Genomic DNA, 22,393 nt, shown 5'->3' with positions numbered 1-22,393 from the left:
AGTTCTCTCTCTCTCTCTCTCTTTCTCTCTCTCTCTTCTACGTCTCTCCCTCTCTCTCTCTCTCTCTCTCTTTCTCTCTCTCTTCTACGTCTCTCCCTCTCTCTCTCTCTTTCTCTCTCTCTTCTACGTCTCTCCTTCTCCCTCTCCCTCTCTCTCTTTTTCCTACTCCTCTCCAGGTCTCTCTTCTACTTCTCTCTCTCTTTCTCTTCTACTTCTCTCTCTTTCTCCCTACTACTTCTCTCTCTCTCTCTCTCTTTTACGTTTCTCTCTCTCTCTCTCTCTCCCCTCTCCCTCTGTCTCTCGTTCTATACTGTCTCCAGTTTCTTCCAAGAGGCGCAGTTGCACATACGCACGTACTCTAAGTGCGTGCCACGGCGTCGAGAAACCAGTCTACCGATGATTTTTGCGACGATGAAACAGCTACTGTCTTCAAGGAATCGACAGGGCCGTATATGCCTACACGTCCTACCTGCTTCGATGGACAATGACCTTATGCGATCGATTCTTAACCGCCAATGATTTCAAATTGCGCTCCGGACTTCACAAAACCAACTATAATTGACGCTGGAAGTAGCCAGTTGTTAAGGCGACCGGTCCTCGATTTTGAGCAGTTTTTATCGCATCCGCATGGAATCGAGGAAAAATGGAAGGCATTCATTCATTCGATGAACGAAGGCACGATTCATTTATACTTACAAATTCATAAGTTATGTTTTACTCGTAGTGTCACATTTACAAAACAAGTCCAGGTTTCTTGTGAACAAGAATTTATTTGCTCAGATTTAAAAATGAATTTTTACGCCAATGTACTATATTTTCTTAATTTTATTAAGATCCACGGAACATAACATAAGCAACTTTTCAATTTCGAATTTAACGTAACAAAGTAATTCAATATTATTGCCGTGGAAAAGCGATAATGGAGCTGCTTTCTGCAACCTTTGTAAACTAAACTTGAGATTATAATAACTTATATAGAGAAAAATAACCAGATCGAATAGGTAAAAATATTTTCTTTAGCTTGCGTTAATCGCAAAGTTTAACCAAAAATGTTCACAATATTTAATGCCTTAGTTCTTCGAAACATTTGAACGGAGATTATGAAATGCTGTTGCAATATTTAGTCAAGAATTGCTAAAAATCACTTCCGAGAAAATAGAAATGCAAACAATTCCCCAAACCGACAAAAATCACGATAAACAAGAAGTTTATCAAAATCGGAGCAGATTACACGAAACAGAATTTCAAATAAAACGAATCAGCGTACGCTAGCAACCACCAGCGACACTTTCATCGTAGCCGCTAATCTGTTCGTCGATCGTCGGCGTCGTTCGTAAATCCTCGCCTCGCTAGATCGCGGCACCACCTGCCGCCGTCGAACGGAACCAGGACTCGTCTTTGACAAGGCGCGCGTATTCTTGACTCGGCCGGCGTGGGAGTAAGGTTGTCCGCGAGAGACGGCTGAGGAGGTGATCGACGTGTACCGCCTTCTATCCCGAAATTTCTCACGTGGAACGCGTCAGTCCTCGATGTTCGATCGTGGCATTCGTCGCGAGTGAGAATCCCGCGCGTTCGCATCGAACAAGACCGACGAGACTCGCGAGGAGTCGTGAAAAATCGCGAACAGTGCAACCGGTCGCGGAAACGAGTCGCGGGTAGAACGGGACCCGTGACGGTTGCTCGGACCATACGTGCCTTTTGCTCCGTCGGAGAACCGCGAAGTGGGCCGATCAATGGTACCGAAAATCGGCGTGTCCTGTGTACGATGTAGACTCTGACTGTTGGAACTGATACACAGGACCTCTGCCGGGTTTCAGATACACCGGTCAGATTTGCGATCCTGTTTTCGAGGAACGTGGAACGGCGACTACTCCGGCGACGCTTCGCATGCTCCCTCGGTTGTTCTCCCAGTTCTCTCGGCTCTCTCTCTCTCTCGGCTCTCAGCTCACGGCCCTCGGTACCGTTTCCGTGTTGCTCCAAAGAGAATTTCGGTGTGAGTGCCGGTATATCGTTCAGTGTGCGGTGTTGGTGCAAGTGGATATGCGTCGATCGTTGTTGTGAACGTGCCCGAGAAATTCTTCCTGGTTCGAAAGGCTCCACAGCTGGATAGAAAAATGGGACCAGGCAAGATCGTTGGGGTTTACGCGCTCTTCGCACTGGCCTGCCTCGTCCAGGCGGATGTCACCGAGGAAAGAGGTTTGTTCGATTTGTTTATTAGGTCGTTGAGTATGAAATGTCCGATTTTCAGACCGAAAGTTTGATTTGTTATATCTCGGGCCTTGCTCTCAGTTCGCCCGCGTGGTTCAGTTTGGATATCAAAATCTCCTAATCGGAATTTTTCGAACCATCGACGTACTGTACGTTCATTAGCCACATCTTTGCCGTTAATCACCTCGTTAACATTTCGACTTGTCCGCGCTGTATTAGTTCCACGACGGAATTCATGTTCGAAAATAACACGAATTTTTTACTTATCCACGGCTTACAATATTTAACCCTCAGACGACAATACGATGTTAAAAACAAAAGAGTGCGTCCGAATGTCAGATGGCGTATCCCTTCTCACTGCAAAAAACGAAGGACGATTGAAGTGGAATATCGGAAACATTGGATATCAAACTTGACGCTTCAGGTAATCGGATATATCATACTTAATGACCTAATATTTTGGGCTGTATGTCCAATAAATTAGACATAAATTTCTTTGCGAACAGTTTGTTGGATCGAGCGACGAATTTTTATTCAAGTCCTGAGAAAAATGGGGGTGGATTGGTTTCGTTGAATAAGGGGTGGGCTAAGATCCATTTCTAGAACGTTTTTTGTTTTACGCGCGCGCGCGCGCGCACATTAACCGAGAAGAGAATCATCGTTTTCTTTTCGAACCAATCTGTTGACGTCGAATCGGCCGACGTTTTGACTATGACAAGAATTATTACCATCGAGTATTTCATGTCAGATGAAATTCATTGCATGTGTACATTAAGATAGGGTCGAATGTGATTTTCAGAGTAAAGGGATTCGTTAGACCCAGCATGGTTCGCGCTAGATCGAGGACTCGGATTTTTGATATTTTCAATTGGAATTATAAGATCACGATCTTATCTTTATGTTTTTTAAATATTTTATCAAGCGCGCGTGCGATAACAAAATATAATTACAAATATCGTCGACGTAATGGCATTATTTTTTAAAAAAATAATAATATTCTGGTGCCGATGCAAAAGTACTTGTAAATAAAACGGTATTAACGAAGATTTCGATCTTCGCAAACGGCATTAACAATTAAAATCGCGCAAAACCAATTTCCCGTAGAAATGAATACTTCGGTAGAAAGTTTGTGTACACTCGCGTACTTTGCACTCTAAGGCACGCCTGAGACAATTACGAAATCTCCGTGAAACTGTTTGCAACATGAATATTGCAATTCGAAAGCTCCTATTTTGCAAAAACTCGGCGAAAGTTTCCCGCCGCACGAAAATGCGCAAATCCGTACGAAAAGGACAACATATCGAGATTCATTTTCGTATAAAATTCATTTGCGAGTAAAATTCTTTTTGTATTAGGTTGAAAACTATGAAACGGACGTTTTTGCTTCGTCTGTGTTCAGCCGCGACTGTGTTCATTGTAACGTGCGCTCGATATTTTATTTATAAATTTTAAAGGTATTCTTCTTAATCATTTCGTAAAACTTTTTTCGCGTTTCTATCCCATCTTTATTTTATTTTTCTCCGAAACCAGATGGAAACAAAACGCGATTTACATCATTCAACGCCCGTTTCATAGTTCCCAACCTAACATATACAATCTGATGGTGCAATTCTATAATATAGAATTTAGTTTGTGAAAAATATATTTCAAGATCATTTTTGCAGAATTATTTTGGAACATAAGGATCATGTTGTTGCAACATGCTATTTAGTATCGAAAACAAGAAAGTTACTATTTTTGGTATAATAAATGAACGTGATAAATAAAATCGATTTTTCTGAAACTTTCTTCGAGACAGAGTCTTTTGTAAAAGAGGTAGTCTTCGGCCGCGCAGTCTTCGGCCGCGTTTCCGCGAGAACCTGATAGTTCTTTGGCCTCGATCGCAAATCCCCCGAGCACCTTATCAAAGATAAACCAACAAACTCATTATCTTGTTCGAATCGCGGAGCATTCGGTCGCGGTTGCCTCGCAGCCTATCTAAGTTAATCGGTGAAAGAATGGTGGCGTGCCAGAATGAAACCAGCTCCGCTTTGATTTCTTCGGAACGATATCCAGTGCAGATTCGGCGCATTCCTATCCCTATTTCAGGGAATTCTTTCGCTTTCCGTCGCATGGCCTCTGTGTACACCGCGAGTTAAATATATCTTGTTAAATGGCTAATTAGGCCTTAATAAGATCGGTTCACCCAGAGCGGCTGGGCAAGAACGAGGCCAATGGTACGAGGCGTCTGTCCGTAACTTTTGTCGCGGCAAGATGCAGCGTTGCAGCGCATGCCGCGCCATGCAACCAGGTGCACCGCTTGCACTCGTTGCACTCGTTGCGCTCGCGTAATCCGTTCGCAACGCGTTCGTTCCGCGGCTACGCTTAATTAACAATCGATCCGGCGCGTGAATAATCGAGCCTGTTCGTTCTATGCTCGTGCTATGCTCGCCGCATGATTTGTTTCGAAAATCGTCGATGACACACTGACTATCCGACGCGATTCGCTGTTGTTTACTGGCAGCGGACTGTATCGGTCGCTTCGCGGAATCGGATCTTTCGCGATCCTATCCGAAGTCCGCGCGTACATCGCCGACTTTATTATCCGCGCCGATCGGTCTTCGGCCGCGAGTCGCGCACAGGCTACGCCGGTCGATCAGCTCCGCCAGAAGAAAATCCCAGGGATCGAGGCTGCGGAGAAGATCATCCAGGCTGCTCCGATCTACGCCAAATACGGCCGGGAAACGACGGAATCGGAGATCACGCGCGCCGATCCCTCGGTGAATTCCTCGCTCGGCCTGAAAAAGCCACCGACAACCTGCGGAAGAGGCAAGAACGCGTTCCCTCGCGTCCTCCCCGGCTGCCTTTTCTCTCCTTAGTATGCGGGGGAAAGACATAGAGGAGCGGTCGCCAGCCGACCGTGAAGTCCAGACGCGAATCGAACGATGCGATTTTGCGGTGCTGCGAGCTGAACGATCTCGCAGATCGCTGAGGACACCGACGAGTCGTGGAAATTGATTCTCGGGTGACGATAGGCAAACGGACCGATTCGCTTGCGAAATCATCCAGCTGCGATCCTCCAGGGATTCGTGGCATTTTGTCGTAGCACCGTAACATATGCGGGAGTCGTTTTCTTTTTTTTTTCTCTTTTTTTTTTAGGGTTCGCTCGAAGCAAAAGGATCGCTGATGTAAATCTTCGTCTCTATGCTTGCTTCGATTAACTTCGTTTGCACACTCGTCAATGTTTAACCATTTATATCGTACGCAAGTGTTCAAAATAGAATACTCTTTGAACCAATTTTCGTAGCATAACCTGCGAATATCTGCTGTCTAGTTTATTAAGAGTACCAGGTTAGGAAACACTTGGGAAATTGATGAGAATAATTATCTCTTAACGCGGAAACAAGATCCTACATAATTCGGAAAATCTCGTAGATCGCTCGAATATGTTGAAACGAGTGAAAGCGCATCGGTCGAACTTTGAAATAAGATTTCTGTCTCCAATAATTGCCAATGAACCATTTATACTGTGTGCAAGTGTTCAAAATAGAACTCTCTTTAAGCCAATTTTAGTAGCATAACCTGCGAAATTTGAGATTTGCACGAATATCTGCTGCCTAGTTTATTAAAAGTACCAGGTTAGAAAATACTTGAGAAATTGATGAGAATAATTATCTCTTAACGCGGAAACAAGATCCTACATAATTCGGAAAATCTCGTAGATCGCTCGAATATGTTGAAACAAGTGAAAGCGCATCGGTCGAACTTTGAAATATGATTTTTGTCCCCAATAATTGCCAATGAACCGTGGGATCGAGGAATCATCGATCGTCGGTTGAACTGTCGTTAAAGGGAGCCTGATTGAGGGCTCGCTCCCACTTGAGCGACTTCGAGAATGCGATTTTAATTAACGATTGTTCGTTCAGCTAGTTGCCACGATTATTATAGATAACCCTTTCACTCGAACGTTTCGAACACTTAGGAATGGCGCTCGTTTCGTGCTGCCAGAAGTTTGCAGACCTTCTCCCATCGATCTTCGGACTTGTCCAACTCGTTTCGTGCTAGAGGCTTTCTCCTTGAAACGTTTCTGCCCCTTTGCTTGCGACGAATAATAATTATTCCACCGAACGATTGGAGGGAAAATTAGTATGGGATCGTTATGGCGTTCCCACGAAATCGTAACGAGTCGCATGGATGCAAGGGAACGAGCCCGGGTCAACACCACTTGAACCGATGTCGATGACGACGATCGCAACCGATGACGCATCACCTCGCGAATCATCTTGCGCGATGATGCTTCCAAGTGATTTGACCATCGTAATGCCTGGCTACTCGCTCGGTGTCCGTGTCACGTCCCAATTTTCTGAGTCTCTCTATTCTTGAGCCGGGGCTGGAGCTGGAACGTGTCTATCGACTCTCTGAAACGATAATCTTCCATCAAGGGAGACTACAGTAATGTCTCCCTAACTGATGCTAAGATTGTGCACGAATATGGACAATTTGGGAACAGAAGATACGATTATTCGAGCCTTGCAGCTCGTTTCTATAGTTCTTGACAATTCGTAACTATAAAAACGAATCGCAGGGTTCGAATAATCGTATCTGCTTTTCCCAAATTGTCCATTTTAGTGGACAATCTGAGCGTCAATTAGAGAGACATTTAGGACAGTTAGGGAGACATTACTGTATTCATGAATATTATCATAATTACAGTAATGTCTCCCTAACTGTCCTAAATGTCTCTCTAATTGACGCTCAGATTGTCCACAAAAATGGAGAATTGGGAAAGGAGATACGATTATTCGAGCCTTGCAGCTCGTTTCTATAGTTCTTGACAATTCGTAACTATAAAAACGAATCGCAGGGTTCGAATAATCGTATCTGCTTTTCCCAAATTGTCCATTTTAGTGGACAATCTGAGCGTCAATTAGAGAGACATTTAGGACAGTTAGGGAGACATTACTGTATTCATGAATATTATCATAATTACAGTAATGTCTCCCTAACTGTCCTAAATGTCTCTCTAATTGACGCTCAGATTGTCCACAAAAATGGAGAATTGGGAAAGGAGATACGATTATTCGAGCCTTGCAGCTCGTTTCTATAGTTCTTGACAATTCGTAACTATAAAAACGAATCGCAGGGTTCGAATAATCGTATCTGCTTTTCCCAAATTGTCCATTTTAGTGGACAATCTGAGCGTCAATTAGAGAGACATTTAGGACAGTTAGGGAGACATTACTGTATTCATGAATATTATCGTAATTACAGTAATGTCTCCCTAACTGTCCTAAATGTCTCTCTAATTGACGCTCAGATTGTCCATAAAAATGGAGAATTGGGAAAGGAGATACGATTATTCGAGCCTTGCAGCTCGTTTCTATAGTTCTTGACAATTCGTAACTATAAAAACGAATCGCAGGGTTCGAATAATCGTATCTTCTTTTCCCAAATTGTCCATTTTAGTAGACAATCTGAGCGTCAATTAGAGAGACAGTTAGGGAGACAATACTGTATTCATGAATATTATCATAATTACAGTAATGTCTCCCTAACTGTCCTAAATGTCTCTCTAATTGACGCTCAGATTGTCCACAAAAATGGAGAATTGGGAAAGGAGATACGATTATTCGAGCCCTGCAGCTCGTTTCTATAGTTCTTGACAATTCGTAACTATAAAAACGAATCGCAGGGTTCGAATAATCGTATCTGCTTTTCCCAAATTGTCCATTTTAATGGACAATCTGAGCGTCAATTAGAAAGACATTACTGTACCCTTATTTCGCTTCAAGCCATAAATGTGTAACAATTGTACATTGGGTTCTTTATCATTTAACGTCGATAGGCTTCGTGGATTCTACTAAATGTGATTAGAAGTATTTATAAGAGAAATATTCGATCATGTACGAAACAACGAGAACATTTATATGTTGAGGAGCAACGATATGACACAGACAGAGTGTGCCATAAATGTGTAACAATTGTACATTGGGTTCTTTATCATTTGACGTCGATAGACTTCGTTGATTGTACTAAATGTGATTGGAAGTATTTATAAGAGAAATTCGATCATATACGAAACAACGAGAACATTTATATGTTGGGGAGCAACGATATGGCACAGACAGAGTGTTAATAGAGTGTTTGTTTTCTTTTCGGAACTCACGCAGTCGAACGATCGAAGGGGACTGTGACACGGTGAACTTGTAATTGTAACCGTTATTTGGTTTCATAGAGTTTATATAAGTATTACTATTGTTTGTTCTTTGGTTGCTTCATATCAATATAACATCGAATAAGCAAATACCCGCTTTATAATAATCTTTCAGGTTTCGATAAATACTTTGTTATAAGAAATAAACTACGACTGTGTGAAATTGTTCGTTTCGTTGCATCAAATATACGTACATAATTTGATCAGAGTTCACGCGTGTCTGTAAGGCGATCCAGTAATCTTTTGGATTAACTACAGGCAACTTTCGAATAACACGATTCATTGGCCCCGCGTTGTACGAACATTGGAACTGACATAAATCCGAATTTCTACTTCTAAGAAAAATAACGAAGAAGCTACAAAACCTTGCTCTTGTTATGCGAATTTTCGCGTAACTCGAGTAGCGTGTTACGCGGGCGTTACCTGTAAATTACTATGAACCGCAGAGGATGGAAGCGAGGGAGATGAAGGCTTTGATTTCATTTGGAATTGCCTCCGCCGTGGGGCAATTCTTGGAAAGTGACGCTCTTGACTTACCGTGAATGAACTTTAGCAGCATTGGATGTTCAACAATTGAGCTGTCTCTGCTGGGACGGTACAGCGGCGCGGCGGCAGCAGAAGCAATCAGGGTCGAGCGACAATGCATTCACCTCGTGCATCGACCACGCTTTACTTGGTACATTGTCTCGCGTTCTAACGATATACTTATTTGTCTATATTACTTCTTGCCGGATAGGCTGCACTTCCGCTATGCACCGCTGCCTTCGTCATTTCGTAATGAATATCATTCGAACCCTTTCAACATCGCGTTATACTTCGACGCACCTTTGCAGCAACATACCTCCTATGCTGAAAAATACCACCGACACCGATAAACAATGATCCCCAGTCATTGTCGTACCAGTACCGAGCGAAACTGTTACAAGGAACTTCGAAACCAGCTCCACCTTGTCGCTGAACCGAGCGAATCTTACTTTGATCCTAGTTGTCTTTCCAGAGCTTTCAAATGAAAGAATAAATATCAATTTTCAATCAACTTTCAATTTCGAGTGAATATCATTCGAACCCTTTCAACATCGCGTTATACTTCGACGCACCTTTGTGCAGCAACATACCTCCTATGCTGAAAAATACCACCGACACCGATAAACAATGATCCCCAGTCATTGTCGTACCAGTACCAAACGAAACTGTTACAAGGAACTTCGAAACCAGCTCCACCTTGTCGCTAAACCGAGCGAATCTTACTTTGATCCTAGTTGTCTTTCCAGAGCTTTCAAATGAAAGAATAAATATCAATTTTCAATCAACTTTCAATTTCGAGTGAATATCATTCGAACCCTTACAACATCGCGTTATACTTGGACGCACCTTTGCAGCAACATACCTCCTATGCTGAAAAATACCTCCGACACCGATAAACAATGATCTCCAGTCATTGTCGTACCAGTACCAAACGAAACTGTTACAAGGAACTTCGAAACCAGCTCCACCTTGTCGCTGAACCGAGCGAATCTTACTTTGATCCTAGTTGTCTTTCCAGAGCTTTCAAATGAAAGAATAAATATCAATTTTCAATCAACTTTCAATTTCGAGTGAATATCATTCGAACCCTTACAACATCGCGTTATACTTGGATGCACCTTTGCAGCAACATACCTCCTATGCTGAAAAATACCTCCGACACCGATAAACAATGATCTCCAGTCACTGTCGTACCAGTACCAAACGAAACTGTTACAAGGAACTTCGAAACCAGCTCCACCTTGTCGCTGAACCAAGCGAATCTTACTTTGATCCTAGTCGTCTTTCCAATGCTTTCAAATTACAGTAATGTCTCTAATTGACGCTCGGATTGTCCACAAAAATGGACAATTTTGGAAGAGAAGATACGATAGTTCGAGCATCGTGGCTCGTTTTTTATGGTTATCGATTGTCAACAACTATAAAAACGAGTTGCAAGGCTCGAATAATCGTATCTCCTCTTCCCAGATTGTCCATTTTTGTGGACAATCTAAGCGTCAATTACTGTACAGTATAATGTCTGTCTAATTGACGCTCAGATTGTCCAAAAAATTGAGGAGTGGAGATACGATTATTCGAGCCCTGCGGTTTGTCTTTATAGTTACGAATTGTCAACAACTATAAAAACGAGCTGCCAGGCTCAAGTAATCGTGTCTTCTCTTCCCAGATTGTCCATTTTTGTGCACAATCTGAGCGTCAATTAGGGAGACATTACTGTATAGTTAATTCTCGTTCTAAACCGTTTCATTCGTCAATTCGACACAGTTTTCACGCACACTGAAAAAGTAATCCGTGAATAATTATCGTTAAGAATTGTCTCGTCTCACCAGTTCTCAAACAGGAACTTCACAGAGTTAATTATTTATCCTTCGATCTTTAATTTTTCGATGCTATCGATTTCGTATCAAAGTACAGATTAAATTGAGATTGAGTGCTCCAAACAATATTATCTCGATCGAGCTCGATGTTATCGCGGGATTTTCAAAGGGGGAACGTGGAAATTGTCTATCGTTGTATCATAGATTTGTCTTATCGATCGTGTCGATCGCGTCGAGCTGGAGAGACGAGGAACGAACGCGTAACTTCTATTCTTTGAGAAACTTGTTGCGCGGCGCGGTGTTTTGCTTGAGCTTGCTCCGAAGATTTTATAGGTGAGGCATGCAAAAACTTTCAGACAATGAGATCATCGGAAGAAGCGTAGCCGGGGGAATAATCAATGTAACGTGTTAATTAGCGAGGGAAGTGTAAAGTGGTTGCGTTCGGAATCGGTGGGAACAACTGGTGTATCGGTCTACGGAGGGCCACGTGTCTGGCAAACCGAGGAGACCGATGTAACGTAGCGTAAGTTGAATTACAGGGAACGCATTCACAGCTGGCCGTAGACACGAGCCTGAGGGTACCGGGCTTAGCCGTAATTGTTTAATGGGCTAATGAAATGATACACCCGCCGAATCTAAGCGCGCACAAAAAGCCAATTGTGGTTCGCCGACATTCCACGGTTGTCCTCTCCTCTCCTGTCCTGGCCGTGGCCGGTGATCCCTCACCGATCAATCCGCTGGATCACCTCGTATTCGCATTACTAGCTTTACGATCGAATTATTCCCGCTTACGTGCACGAAAATCCATCTCCATGAGCCACGGACGCACGATTTACGGTTATTTGTTCGTTTTACCTCTTTATCGATTGCATTTATTTATTTCAATAATTAAAAGATAACGGAGAATAGCAACGCATAGCAATACGATAAAAGAAATAATTGTTCTTAAGCACAATCAATCCACTGGATCACCTCGTATTCGCATTACTAGCTTTACGATCGAATTATTCCTGCTTGCGTGCACGAAAGTCTATTTGCATGAGCCAAGGACGCACGATTTACGGTTATTTGTTCGTTTTACCTCTTTATCGATTGCATTTATTTATTTCAATAATTAAAAGATAACGGAAAATAGCAACGCATAGCAATACGGCAAAAGAAAGAATCGTTCTTAAGCACGGTCTTCCAGCGAAAATTTATTGTTACACCGCGATTACGTTTTCCCAAGTTCTAAAAGCCCGTGCGACGTTCCACCCGTAAAGATTTGCCGTTGTAAAATAACGAAAATGCGGTTCTAAAATTCCGTATATTTCCAACCTGTCCGGTCAGCACGTCGTAGAACCCGTGGATGCGGTGGAGAAATCCTTGGTGAAATGCAGTCCCTTTGCCTCGTGGGCATCAGATGCATCCCGCTGCGAGGATTTAACGGGGACCGCTTACCTCTCCGCCATTCATGACGCAGTTCATTCTGCAAGGGTATCTCGGAATGACCTGACTGTTGCAAACAGCCGTGGAAGTTACGATCGTACTGACTGTAAGGTTCGACGAACGTGATTTGTGGTTCGCATGAAAGTAATATAACCGAATTCCTTCCGCTTCTCGGCTCCGACGCATCGGGAAATTATTTCGGGAAAAATCGTACGATCGGCCTGTCTTCGGTGGATTGAAGAATTGTAAATCGATCGGGAACTTCGCAAAAATATCGTCGGGAACTTCGCAAAAATATTCTCTTGCGTAAAAATGTCGCAAGAGAAATATCTTGCGAACCGTGAAGTGTCCAAAAAAACGGCGTACAGTAATGTCTCCCTAACTGACACTCAGATTCTGCGCAAAGATGGAGAATTTGGGAAGAGGAGATACGATTATTCGAGCCTTGCAGCTCATTTTTATAGTTCTTGACAATCCGTAACTATGAAAACGAACCGCAAGGCTCGAATAATCGCATTTCCTCTTCTCGAATTGTCCATTTTCGTCTACAATCCGAGCGTCAATTAGAGAGACATTACTGTATCTATTGAATACGGATGGATGAATATGTTTTAAGTAGAACACGCTGCAGTTCCCGTATGCAATTAAGCCTAATCAGTGTGGTAGATTTGATTCGGTTCGCATTTGAGTCATTCATCCAGTTCTATCCGGTTGCAAATCATTTCCATGCGCGCCTACCTTATTTCGCTCTGGCTTTCTACTCTTGACGTGGTTTTATTCAAAGTTCGCGCCATCCGGTTTTTCCATAATGCGAGAAAAATCCAGGTTTCCTGTTTTAATAGAGAATTCGCGCGTAAGCGATCCGCTTGAGTTGATCCGCAAAGGAACGATACGTTCTACGAAATAAATCAGATTCTATTATAATTATGCCTCGTTATCGCGAATGATGCATCATTATGCACGGATGAATGTATACATGTATGTACAAATAACGCCGATGTATGTAGTTGCGCATCCAATGAATTCTAAATCGACACGCAAGATGCACTTTCTGCCTGGATTATGCACTGGAAGCTTCGAAAGAGATTCTTCAATTTAAATTTAAAGGATCAAAGTGTTAACATTGTACAGTGATCAAGGTTTCAAAAGATTTCTGAAGCCGGTGAAGCCTCGAACTAAATTTAGAGTTTCATTTTTATTGCGATTATTAGCATTTGAAAGACGCAAAATAACCATGATCAATTTTGTCGCTCCAATTTCTGTTCCATTAAGTCTGTCGACTTTTAAGTGTAAAAGTTTGAAAAGAATCATCGTCGATATAAAATTTGTTAATAATAGAACAACTGTACGCGATTGGTCGAGAAGGTGTCCCTAATTGTCAAGCCGCGCACGACTCCATTCTTATATAACCGAAGTCGGTTTGGCCTCGTCGTGTAATTTCTTTTTTGCCCGATCGCTTTTACTTACGTCGCGTCGTCGTCAGATATTCAATCTTGCGTGAAAGATTCTGCGGTTTTCGGCAGGATCGCCCGATCGCCGGTCGCGTCCCCCGTTCGCTTTTCTCGACCGCGTCTCTTGGACGTGAGAAAACGGTCAGCCTCGGACCCAGCGAAGCTCTCTCGAGAAAGCTACGGCTACCAGTCGATCTGGAAGCACTGGGAATCGGGATCGGGATCGGCCAAGACCAAAGTTCAAAGACCCGCAGCTCGCATTCATCGGATCCAAGGCGTCTTGAATCGCGGAGGATCCAACCTTTTCACGATCGAGCATTGAAGTTCAACAGCATCGGCCTCGGCCGAGCAGTAATCCTAACGGAGACATTCACCGTCATGTTCGCCGTGAAATTCGGATCATGCGAGTCTCAAGGAGCATGGTCACACCTCAAGGGTCACTAACAGGAAACGATCTCCGTTTCAATGGCCGGCGCGCGTCTTCAATGTCGCCGAAGACAACAACCTAAAACGTCCGAAAGGAACGAGTTGCCGCTTTACTTCTTTCCTCGCCGAACGCCGAGGAAGAAACGTTCTGGAACGCTATCCAGTTCGCGGAAGATCTATAAAGATCTATGAGCAACCAACGGACCAAGTGTCGCGACGGCTTTGTTCTTGGTGTCGGGAATGACCGAAGCCCGAAGACGCGATTTACCAAGCCGGATAATGGACCGAAGGAATTTCTCGATTGAAAATTAGAGGGTTAGGGTCGCGCAGACTGTTGTTGTTTTGCTCCTTAATCGCAGCGTAATTTCTGAAATCTAAAGAGCAACTTTCTATTGCACGCCCAGCGAACAATGCTAGGCTCGCTGGACTGGAAATGCGCGATCAAAGTACACACCGTCGAGAGTTCGGATCGTTTCAGGGGAATTTATTATTTTCGGTGGAGAATACCGATTCTTTCGCGGTGTTTGGAAATTCCAAGTTGCGTTTGTACAGATTTTTATTGCACTCGATTGCTTGTGACAAGTTCAATTCTGATTTCTCACTTGCCGAAAAATTCCTAAGCATCGTTGCAAAATACAGTGATGTCTCTCTAATTGACGTCCAGATTGTCCACAAAAATGGACAATTTGGGAAGAGGAGATACGATTATTCGAGTCTTTCGGTTTGTTTTTATAGTTATAAATTGTCAACAATTATAAAAACGAGTCGCAAGGCTCGGATAATCGTATCTGCTCTTTCCAAATTGTCCATTTTTGTGCATTGTGTGTATGAGCGTCAGTTAGGGAGACATTACTGTACAGTAAACGAAAATGGACAATTTGGGAAGAGGAGATACGATTATTCGAGCCTTTCGGTTTGTTTTTATAGTTATAAATTGTCAACAATTATAAAAACGAGGCTCCTATAATCGTATCTGCTCTTCCCAAATTGTTCATTTTTGTGGACGATCTGAACGTCAGTAAGGGAGACATCACTGTACATCAAACTATACAGGAATGTTCCATAGTGTGAAGCATTTTATAGTTCGAGTCGCAAACTCAAAACTTGTTACAATTCTCGCTCGAGATCGCCTGAAACCGTTTTTGTAAGGACACGGTCGCGTCGGAAAGCGTCACGCTATCCCGACAGGATTAAATATGATAAAGACTTCAAAAAAAACGCAGCAGAATCAAACGATCTCCTTCAGAAACGATACACTCCTACAGACGATTAGAACTTCATTTAGCGGCGAGTACCGATCGAAAACATTCCAGCATGGTAACGGCGGAACGAAGACGTCTCGTAGGAGGTCAAGGTGTTCGCCAGATTCGAAACAGACGCGGAAACAACAAGGATTCCTTTGACGACTCCGAGTCTGGAGAACGAGCTCCTTGAGACGGACTGGCTCGACCAATAATACGTATATAGGGACTTAACACCAGCAACACACTCGGTGCGGTGCGCCTCGGGTGCGAAGTGAGCATAAGTGCGAGACGGTGGAGTTTAATTGAGGTTGATGAGGGGGGCGCTCGTATTGGCCCGGAATTCAATGCCGCGATGATGTTCCTTGCTTGTAGCAAGACGTTGTCTTGGACAGAATGCGTCAGAAAAATCGATGAACTCTTCTAATCCTCTAATAGCGATTCCGCACCTGGACACGTTACTTTCGCAGTGCAATTTTTCGAAATCCATTCTCTCTATCGTCTCTCGCGGAGGCTGCTTCCAATCGCCGCGGATCGCCGGAGAACTTGGACTCGCTGAATTTTAGCTTATTTTTACGAACATAGCGACAGCGCTATTTATTTCTATTTCGTTCAATTCGATTCCATTCGTTTCGATTTCGCTTGCAACGATGTTCTTCGGATACCGGAGTAAATTTCAGGCGTCTTGCAAACGCTTGCTTCGAACCGTTCGATTATGAACTCGAAGATAATAGTTCGATGAAACAATTTGGAACCAGTTTCCTAGCAATGAACGACTTTAACGATTATTTTTTGATACGGTAGGATCTCCAGCGTTACCGTTAGAACCCTTTATTATCCTGTCACGTTTCGCGTGTAAACAGTTCGATCTAATTGTAAGACGAACCATATGCAACACGATAAAGACTGAATCTTGCGGCGTAACAAGAACGAATGAAATTCCGCGGAATGCTTGCCACTGGAAAATGCATTAAATTTTCGACCGGTCCTCGGGCGAGGCGGCCGGGGCAGGCGAGGCGGGCGAACGTCTAATTCGACAATTAAGCGGTCCACATTTAATAAACGTCGATCCGGATCCCGGCGCGTTCGGACCAGCCGTGAAAAGCGGTCGTAGGAGAGCGACGTGACATCGAACCCCGTCCGTGTGTTTCCTAATGTGCCTTTCATGGCATTCCGCGCGGTCATTCTTTAAATGCCTGGCTTATGAGCGTGTATAGGTGCTTCTTATCAAGCATCGTTTTGTACGAGGCTCGTACGATAGTGACTCTTTGAATGGGAGCGTTCCAGCTGCTTCGACGATCGAGTCGCCAGCATCCTGTCCCAAGCGACGGCTCTGTGTTCGCGCACGCACAAGGGAGCAACAAAGATCGGCGGGGCCGAGGCCGAGGAAGCGTCTTTCACGGATGCGAGATGCGAGATGCGAGCGAAACGGAATCGTGGCGATGGCCTCGAAACGGACGAGCAGTTGCGCACAGGGAAAATACGGAGTCGTTAGCGCGGCTTCACGCCCCAATAAATTCGCTTATCCGAGCGTTGATAGCGAGGGAGCGCGATCGGCGACGCGATCTCGCGAGAGAGGAGCAACGAGAGACGGCCGAGTCTCTTCCACGAACCTATCCGGTCATAAAATATTAAAAGCGCGTTATCTCTATTGTCCGATGGTCGTTCATCCCCCTTACCTCGGCTCGTTAAGTTTCGCGACGGTCGTTTCCACTTTAAGGAAAACGAAACTTCCATTCCGATCCTTTTAGCAAGAGTGGCGACCGCGCGGCGACCGTGGTTTCATTAAGATCTTATTGTCCGGCGATAACAAGATTTTTATTACCGTTTACGAACAGTATACGACGCGTCGGTCCAATTTCGAGGCGCTACGAACCGGAGTTATCACGCAACAACCTGTTTAGTGGGTCCGTAACCGCTCGCCTCGTAAAATCGCGAGTACGACTCGCCGCCTGTAGACGCGTTCCGAATGCTCGTTTTGCACGGAACGCGTCCTGGAGCCACGGTCGCCGATGATTTTCGGCCAGGAACGAACTCGTCGACGTCGACACCCCACCACCACATGGTCCCAGGTTGCTCGCATGTCGCGGTTGCGGACCAAGAACTGGCTACCCCTGCGCCAGGAGGAACGATGCACGTTTCGCGACCAACCTCTGCTACCTTCGACATTCCTTCCCGTCCTGCACATCCCGTCCCGTCCCGTCTCGTTCCGTCTCGTCCCCTGTTCCATTCAGGCATAATAACCGTGCAGTTTCCCAGCGCGTCTTCAATGGGCGAAGATTGCACGCTACGAGACCTCGGCCCGGTCCTCCGCGGCCTCTTCCTCTACCCTGACTCTTCGTTACACTCCTCCTCCTTCTTCTTTCTTTACTCTTTATCGATCCCCCCCTTTCGAGTTTCTCCAACTTGTTCGAAACCGCTCCTGCTGCTCGGTTGGCTAGTCCTAACTTCGACATTTACGCGAACTGTCGTTATTTCTGCTCGTCCTGTTTTTCGGAGCTCCTCTCGGCTCCTCGATGATTTTGATCATTTCTGGATGTCCTGAACTGATTCTTCGATGTCTTGGCTGGTGCTCTGTTTCTTTAACCCATTGACTGCCACGCAAATTTAGCGCGTGTTGCCCTGGGTGCCACGGTTTTATTTTAAAGAAAACATGAAGTTTTACGAAATATAATAGTATTAAGTTACTGATATAATATTGCAATGGCATTTACAGTATTTTTTTTATTGATAATCAATATGTTCTCTACACTATGTACATTTTTCATTCATCCTTTCTAATAGCTCCTAACTCAAATAGCCATTTGTAGCCAATCTAGACTTGCAGCACCCACTACGAGATGTCTCGTAGCTGGCAGTTTTGGTACAGACGCTTACTACGAGATATCTCGTAGTTGGCAGTCAATGGGTTCACCGTTTGAGTCCCAGGGGGTATTGAAAAAACACTGTCGAAGAATCCCAAACAGCGCAACCGCGCTTTCCCTAAACGAGTACGAAAAGGCCCAAGCAGCGCGATAGCGCTTGTTTTATTTTACGTCGAGAAATACCAAGCGGCGCGATAATAATGAATTAAACATTTTTATTTTGTAATGTATTATTGCATTGTTATAGTATTATTCTACCTATTGTAAAATGTACTATTTACATTAAAAGGAGCCGTGCGATGTACTTGCTTGGGTAAATCTGAGCGCGCTTCGACAATCGGTAACGCACCGTCGGTTTTCCACAATGTTCGAAATGTGCTGGGTTTTCTCGACATATAATCTTAACAGCGCGATCGTGCTGCTTGGAACTCAAACGGTTAATTAATTAATTAATTCCTAAATTTTGGACATGCTTTGGCCGTTTCTTACGTCTTTATATATTCTTTTGGTTTCTTTTGAACTTTTGAAATTGGTTCATGCTCTCTTCAAGTTTTATCTAATCCGAGTGTAACCAAAGAATGAAACTCTTCCCTGTCCTCTGCGTTCGCTTCGAAATTTTTATAGTGTAGCGCAGCCTTTTTTTGCTCTTTCGATTGCCTTCTTGTGTTCTATAAGCTGAGTGTAGTTTCTTTCTTGATCCTTGTTCTATTAGAAGAGTCCTATTTCAATGCAACGAAATTAAATCTTTCAGAGTTCGCCACACTCCGCATGAATAATACATGATTCACGATTAACTTGGGTCATCAACATCGTTTAGCTCCGGCGATGTTACCCCCTATTATTGTCTTCTAAGTAAACAGACCATTACTTCTGCAACAAAGATAAATTACAAATCGTCTTTTTTCAATCCGTCAAAGTGCAAACAATGGCAAAGCGTGAGATATTGTCTTCAATATTGGACTTCGCAGCTATAATAAGCTGATACAAGTTTTACAGCTGCGAAGTGCAATGTTACACGATTTGTAATTTATCTTTGTTACGGAAATAATGATCTGTTTGCTAAGGAAAATTGTATTAAGTAGTGGAAGAGAAGAAAAGTGCTCGCTTTAAATCTTCAGGGATCATATGCGCATATACGAATGACACAATTCTTTGATCGAACTTGAAAATTAATTTGTAATGATACAGATTTTAATAAAATATTAGAGCATATTATTAATAAAGTATTAATATTATTATATATCATTATATTATATCAATATTATTGTATTATATTATATCAATAATCATTATATTAATATTATTATTATATCATTATTATCATATTATTATTATCATTAATAAAGTATTAATGTATTATATAAAGATGGCGAAAGTAATTACTAGGCTGTTAATTTCAGTATTTACGAATGAAAATAGATGCAATTTGAAGCAAGAGAAGAATTTAAACAATTTCAAGCAAAAAAATAGGCATTTTTCACTAACTCCGAAACAGAAAATGAGCGAATTTTCCCTAACTCTAAAAAAAAGAAAATGGACGAATTTTCACCGAAGCTGCGCACGAAGATGATGGTATTCCGCAGCCGCGGTGCAAAAGAAAAATCCAACGGTGCTTAATTCTAGTAAACTCGCGAGGGGTAATGCGTGCGCGAGGGAATCTCGTGCCCCTACCTTTTTCTCACGTGTAGTTCTAGCCAGTCGTCACGCGAGTTAACGCGACATCCGATTCCCAGTGGAAAAATGGCATGTACGCAGCGTTACTATGCCGCGAAACGTTTCTTTATTTTCCGTTTCTTTCCTGCCGCGGCGTCGCGTCGCGTCGCGTCGGTTGTGTCGCCGCGCCGGTTACGACGATCCCACAAATCGGCGGGAGCCGGGATCCGAGCTCGCCTCGGCCAAAGCCGCGGGAAAAGTTCCCCGACAAGATCTCTTCTCCATTTTCCCTGGCGGCTTTCGATTATTTGCAATTCAAAGCCGGGTGTCATAGATCGTACCGCGGCTCGTTGCGTGCTAATGAAAATCAGTTGTCTCCTCGCTGGAAAAATGGCCTTTCACTTGCTAAGTGGAATTTTAGCGGCGATCCGAATCTCCGTCGTTAAATATCTGATGCAAGCGTAATTGCGGTTACGTTTTTCTTCAGAGTCTTTATGCGTTTGTACGGCTGAAATTACGAGCACGCTCTTCGGGGTACTTGTGGTTGTTTTTTTTTCGTGATCGTTGCTCCTTTCGTATTTCCCGAGATGCAAATGTCGGTAGCGAGTACGTTAACTTATCGCTGATTATTTGGTGCGATGATTTTCATAAAAATTACTGGTTCAAGTGTGAAACAATGTTGTCATTTAAAATTCTAACCGAACCATTCGTCGTATTTTATTCTCGTCTAGTTTATGATATAATACAAACATAGAAAACTGCACTTTTATTCGACATTTTATTCAGCACTTTATTCAAAATTAAAATAGAATTAAAATAGAAATGTTGGGGTCACTCACGAGCCTAGCATATCGGTAAAAGATTTCGAAATTAGCCAGTTATAGCTTAAAGAAGAAGAAGAATTCGTTCGTAGACTCATTTTCTGTTTCATCGTTCAATGGTATCTGTCTCTTGGTTGCACATTAACCCTTTGCACTCGAGTGGTGGACTCTGAGGCACCACTAAAATTTGTTATATCACCTTTTAAGATAATTTTGATATTAACACGTTGAATGAAACACGCCGGTTTTACAGAAATTGTTCGTGGCGCCACGATGAATTTTCTTTTATGTAATACATATAATGTTGAAATATTATCTGCAATAGATAAGTTACAGTGTATAACCATGTTTAACAGTCACTGTTAATTGCGACAGTCACTGTTTGAATCGACGATGATAATAATACAAAATTTTAGATATTGACATTTGTTTGAAATTATATATATTTCTATCAATTTGGGCGCGCCGGTCACCGGTGGCCCCCATGGCGTCACCGCCAAGTTAAGTACCGGCCACCGGTGACCCCCGTGGCATTGAACGTGTTAACAAAGTTTAGATTTCAAAAATTGTTAAGAGCGTAACTGTCGTGCGAGTCCGAAGAGTCAATTTCACATGCATAAAATGCCTTTTATCACATAAACTAGAAATACTATAAGTTAGAAAACTGATTTTATATTTTCAGTTAAAATAGCTTCGAGTGCAAAGGGTTAACAGCAGATCGAAGTGTGTTAATCTATTGGAAAATTACATATTTTCCACGAAATATCTTGCTTCGTTTACGAGACGAATTATATAAACACTGATAGAGATGTCAAAGTTGAACCGACCGTATGAATCGATCAACAACATTAATTTCCGCTTGTCAAATTTACGAGAATCAACATCGAGTCAATTCAACGATTCGTTCAACCTCTTACGCCAAAAAATACACAAACGCACAGAAATAAATTCGCGCATAAGAAGATGATACAATCCTGGATTTAGCTTAATCGTAAAGATTCGACCGCACAGAACCGCGCGTTTCGCCGACACCATGTTCCCATTTCGAAGCGGCAAAAAGCGCGAATCGGTTCGAGGCCATCGCGTCGCCGGTTCGCGGAAGCTGATTATTCGATGGTTATGATAACTGTATCGCGAGGAATCGGTATGTGATACGCGGGTTCCGCGTAAGACCCTTCGGCGGCAGCGCGGTCGGAATGTTGCGCTCGTCGGTCAACAAAAGAGTGGTATTGCTCGGCCATGTATGGCGATGTTTTCCTGTCGGTAGCGACGAGTTCGTGTAAAATCGCGACCGAGGCTCGCTGGTACCGAAAGGATGAAGAACGAGCCACATCCGTCCGTCTCCGGCGTTCGACGGGGCCCGCAAGATGGCTCCCTGCTATACCAAATGAGGCAACCGGTCGCTAAGAAAACAGCCCAGATATGTCTCTCGGGACTCGACGCTCTGCTCCAAACCGGGACTCGATATCGCGAACTCTGTTCTCCCAGGCAGCAGCCAGGCCAGGCCAGTCAGGTTGCCAGCCAGTCGCTAGCCGGGGTGAATGTCCAACCGTCGCACGTCGTCGACGTCGCCGTCGTCGTTGTCGTCGTCGCCGTCGACCAGACTGGCTGAACAAGTGAACTCGAGAGATCCCATTCCTCCGCGTCTTCGTCGTGTCCGTCTAACCTCCGGCTACGCCACGATTGATACTAATCGATCGCGGTCACGCATCGGGAATACGTACCTGCTTATCGTTCGGGGAAAATTTATGAGACGTCCGCGAAAC

General features: G+C 43.6%; 1 protein-coding gene across 1 annotated transcript in view; it reads left to right on the top strand.

Annotated features, from left to right (window-relative positions):
• The first annotated feature begins 1,409 nt into the window (after nt 1-1,409).
• The window catches only part of Egfr (epidermal growth factor receptor), a 329,246-nt gene continuing 308,262 nt past the window's right edge, over nt 1,410-22,393 (top strand). Inside the window, exon 1 of the mRNA XM_033473793.2 lies at nt 1,410-2,196. Coding sequence (XP_033329684.1) covers nt 2,115-2,196 — 82 coding nt within the window. The 5' untranslated portion in view covers nt 1,410-2,114. The remainder of the gene's footprint in view (nt 2,197-22,393) is intronic.

This window comes from Megalopta genalis, chromosome 4 (genome assembly GCF_051020955.1).
Source record: "Megalopta genalis isolate 19385.01 chromosome 4, iyMegGena1_principal, whole genome shotgun sequence".
Taxonomy (NCBI): Eukaryota; Metazoa; Arthropoda; class Insecta; order Hymenoptera; family Halictidae; genus Megalopta; species Megalopta genalis.
The sequence above is the reverse complement of the archived record's forward strand: the minus strand, read 5'-3'. Positions and strand labels throughout refer to the sequence as shown.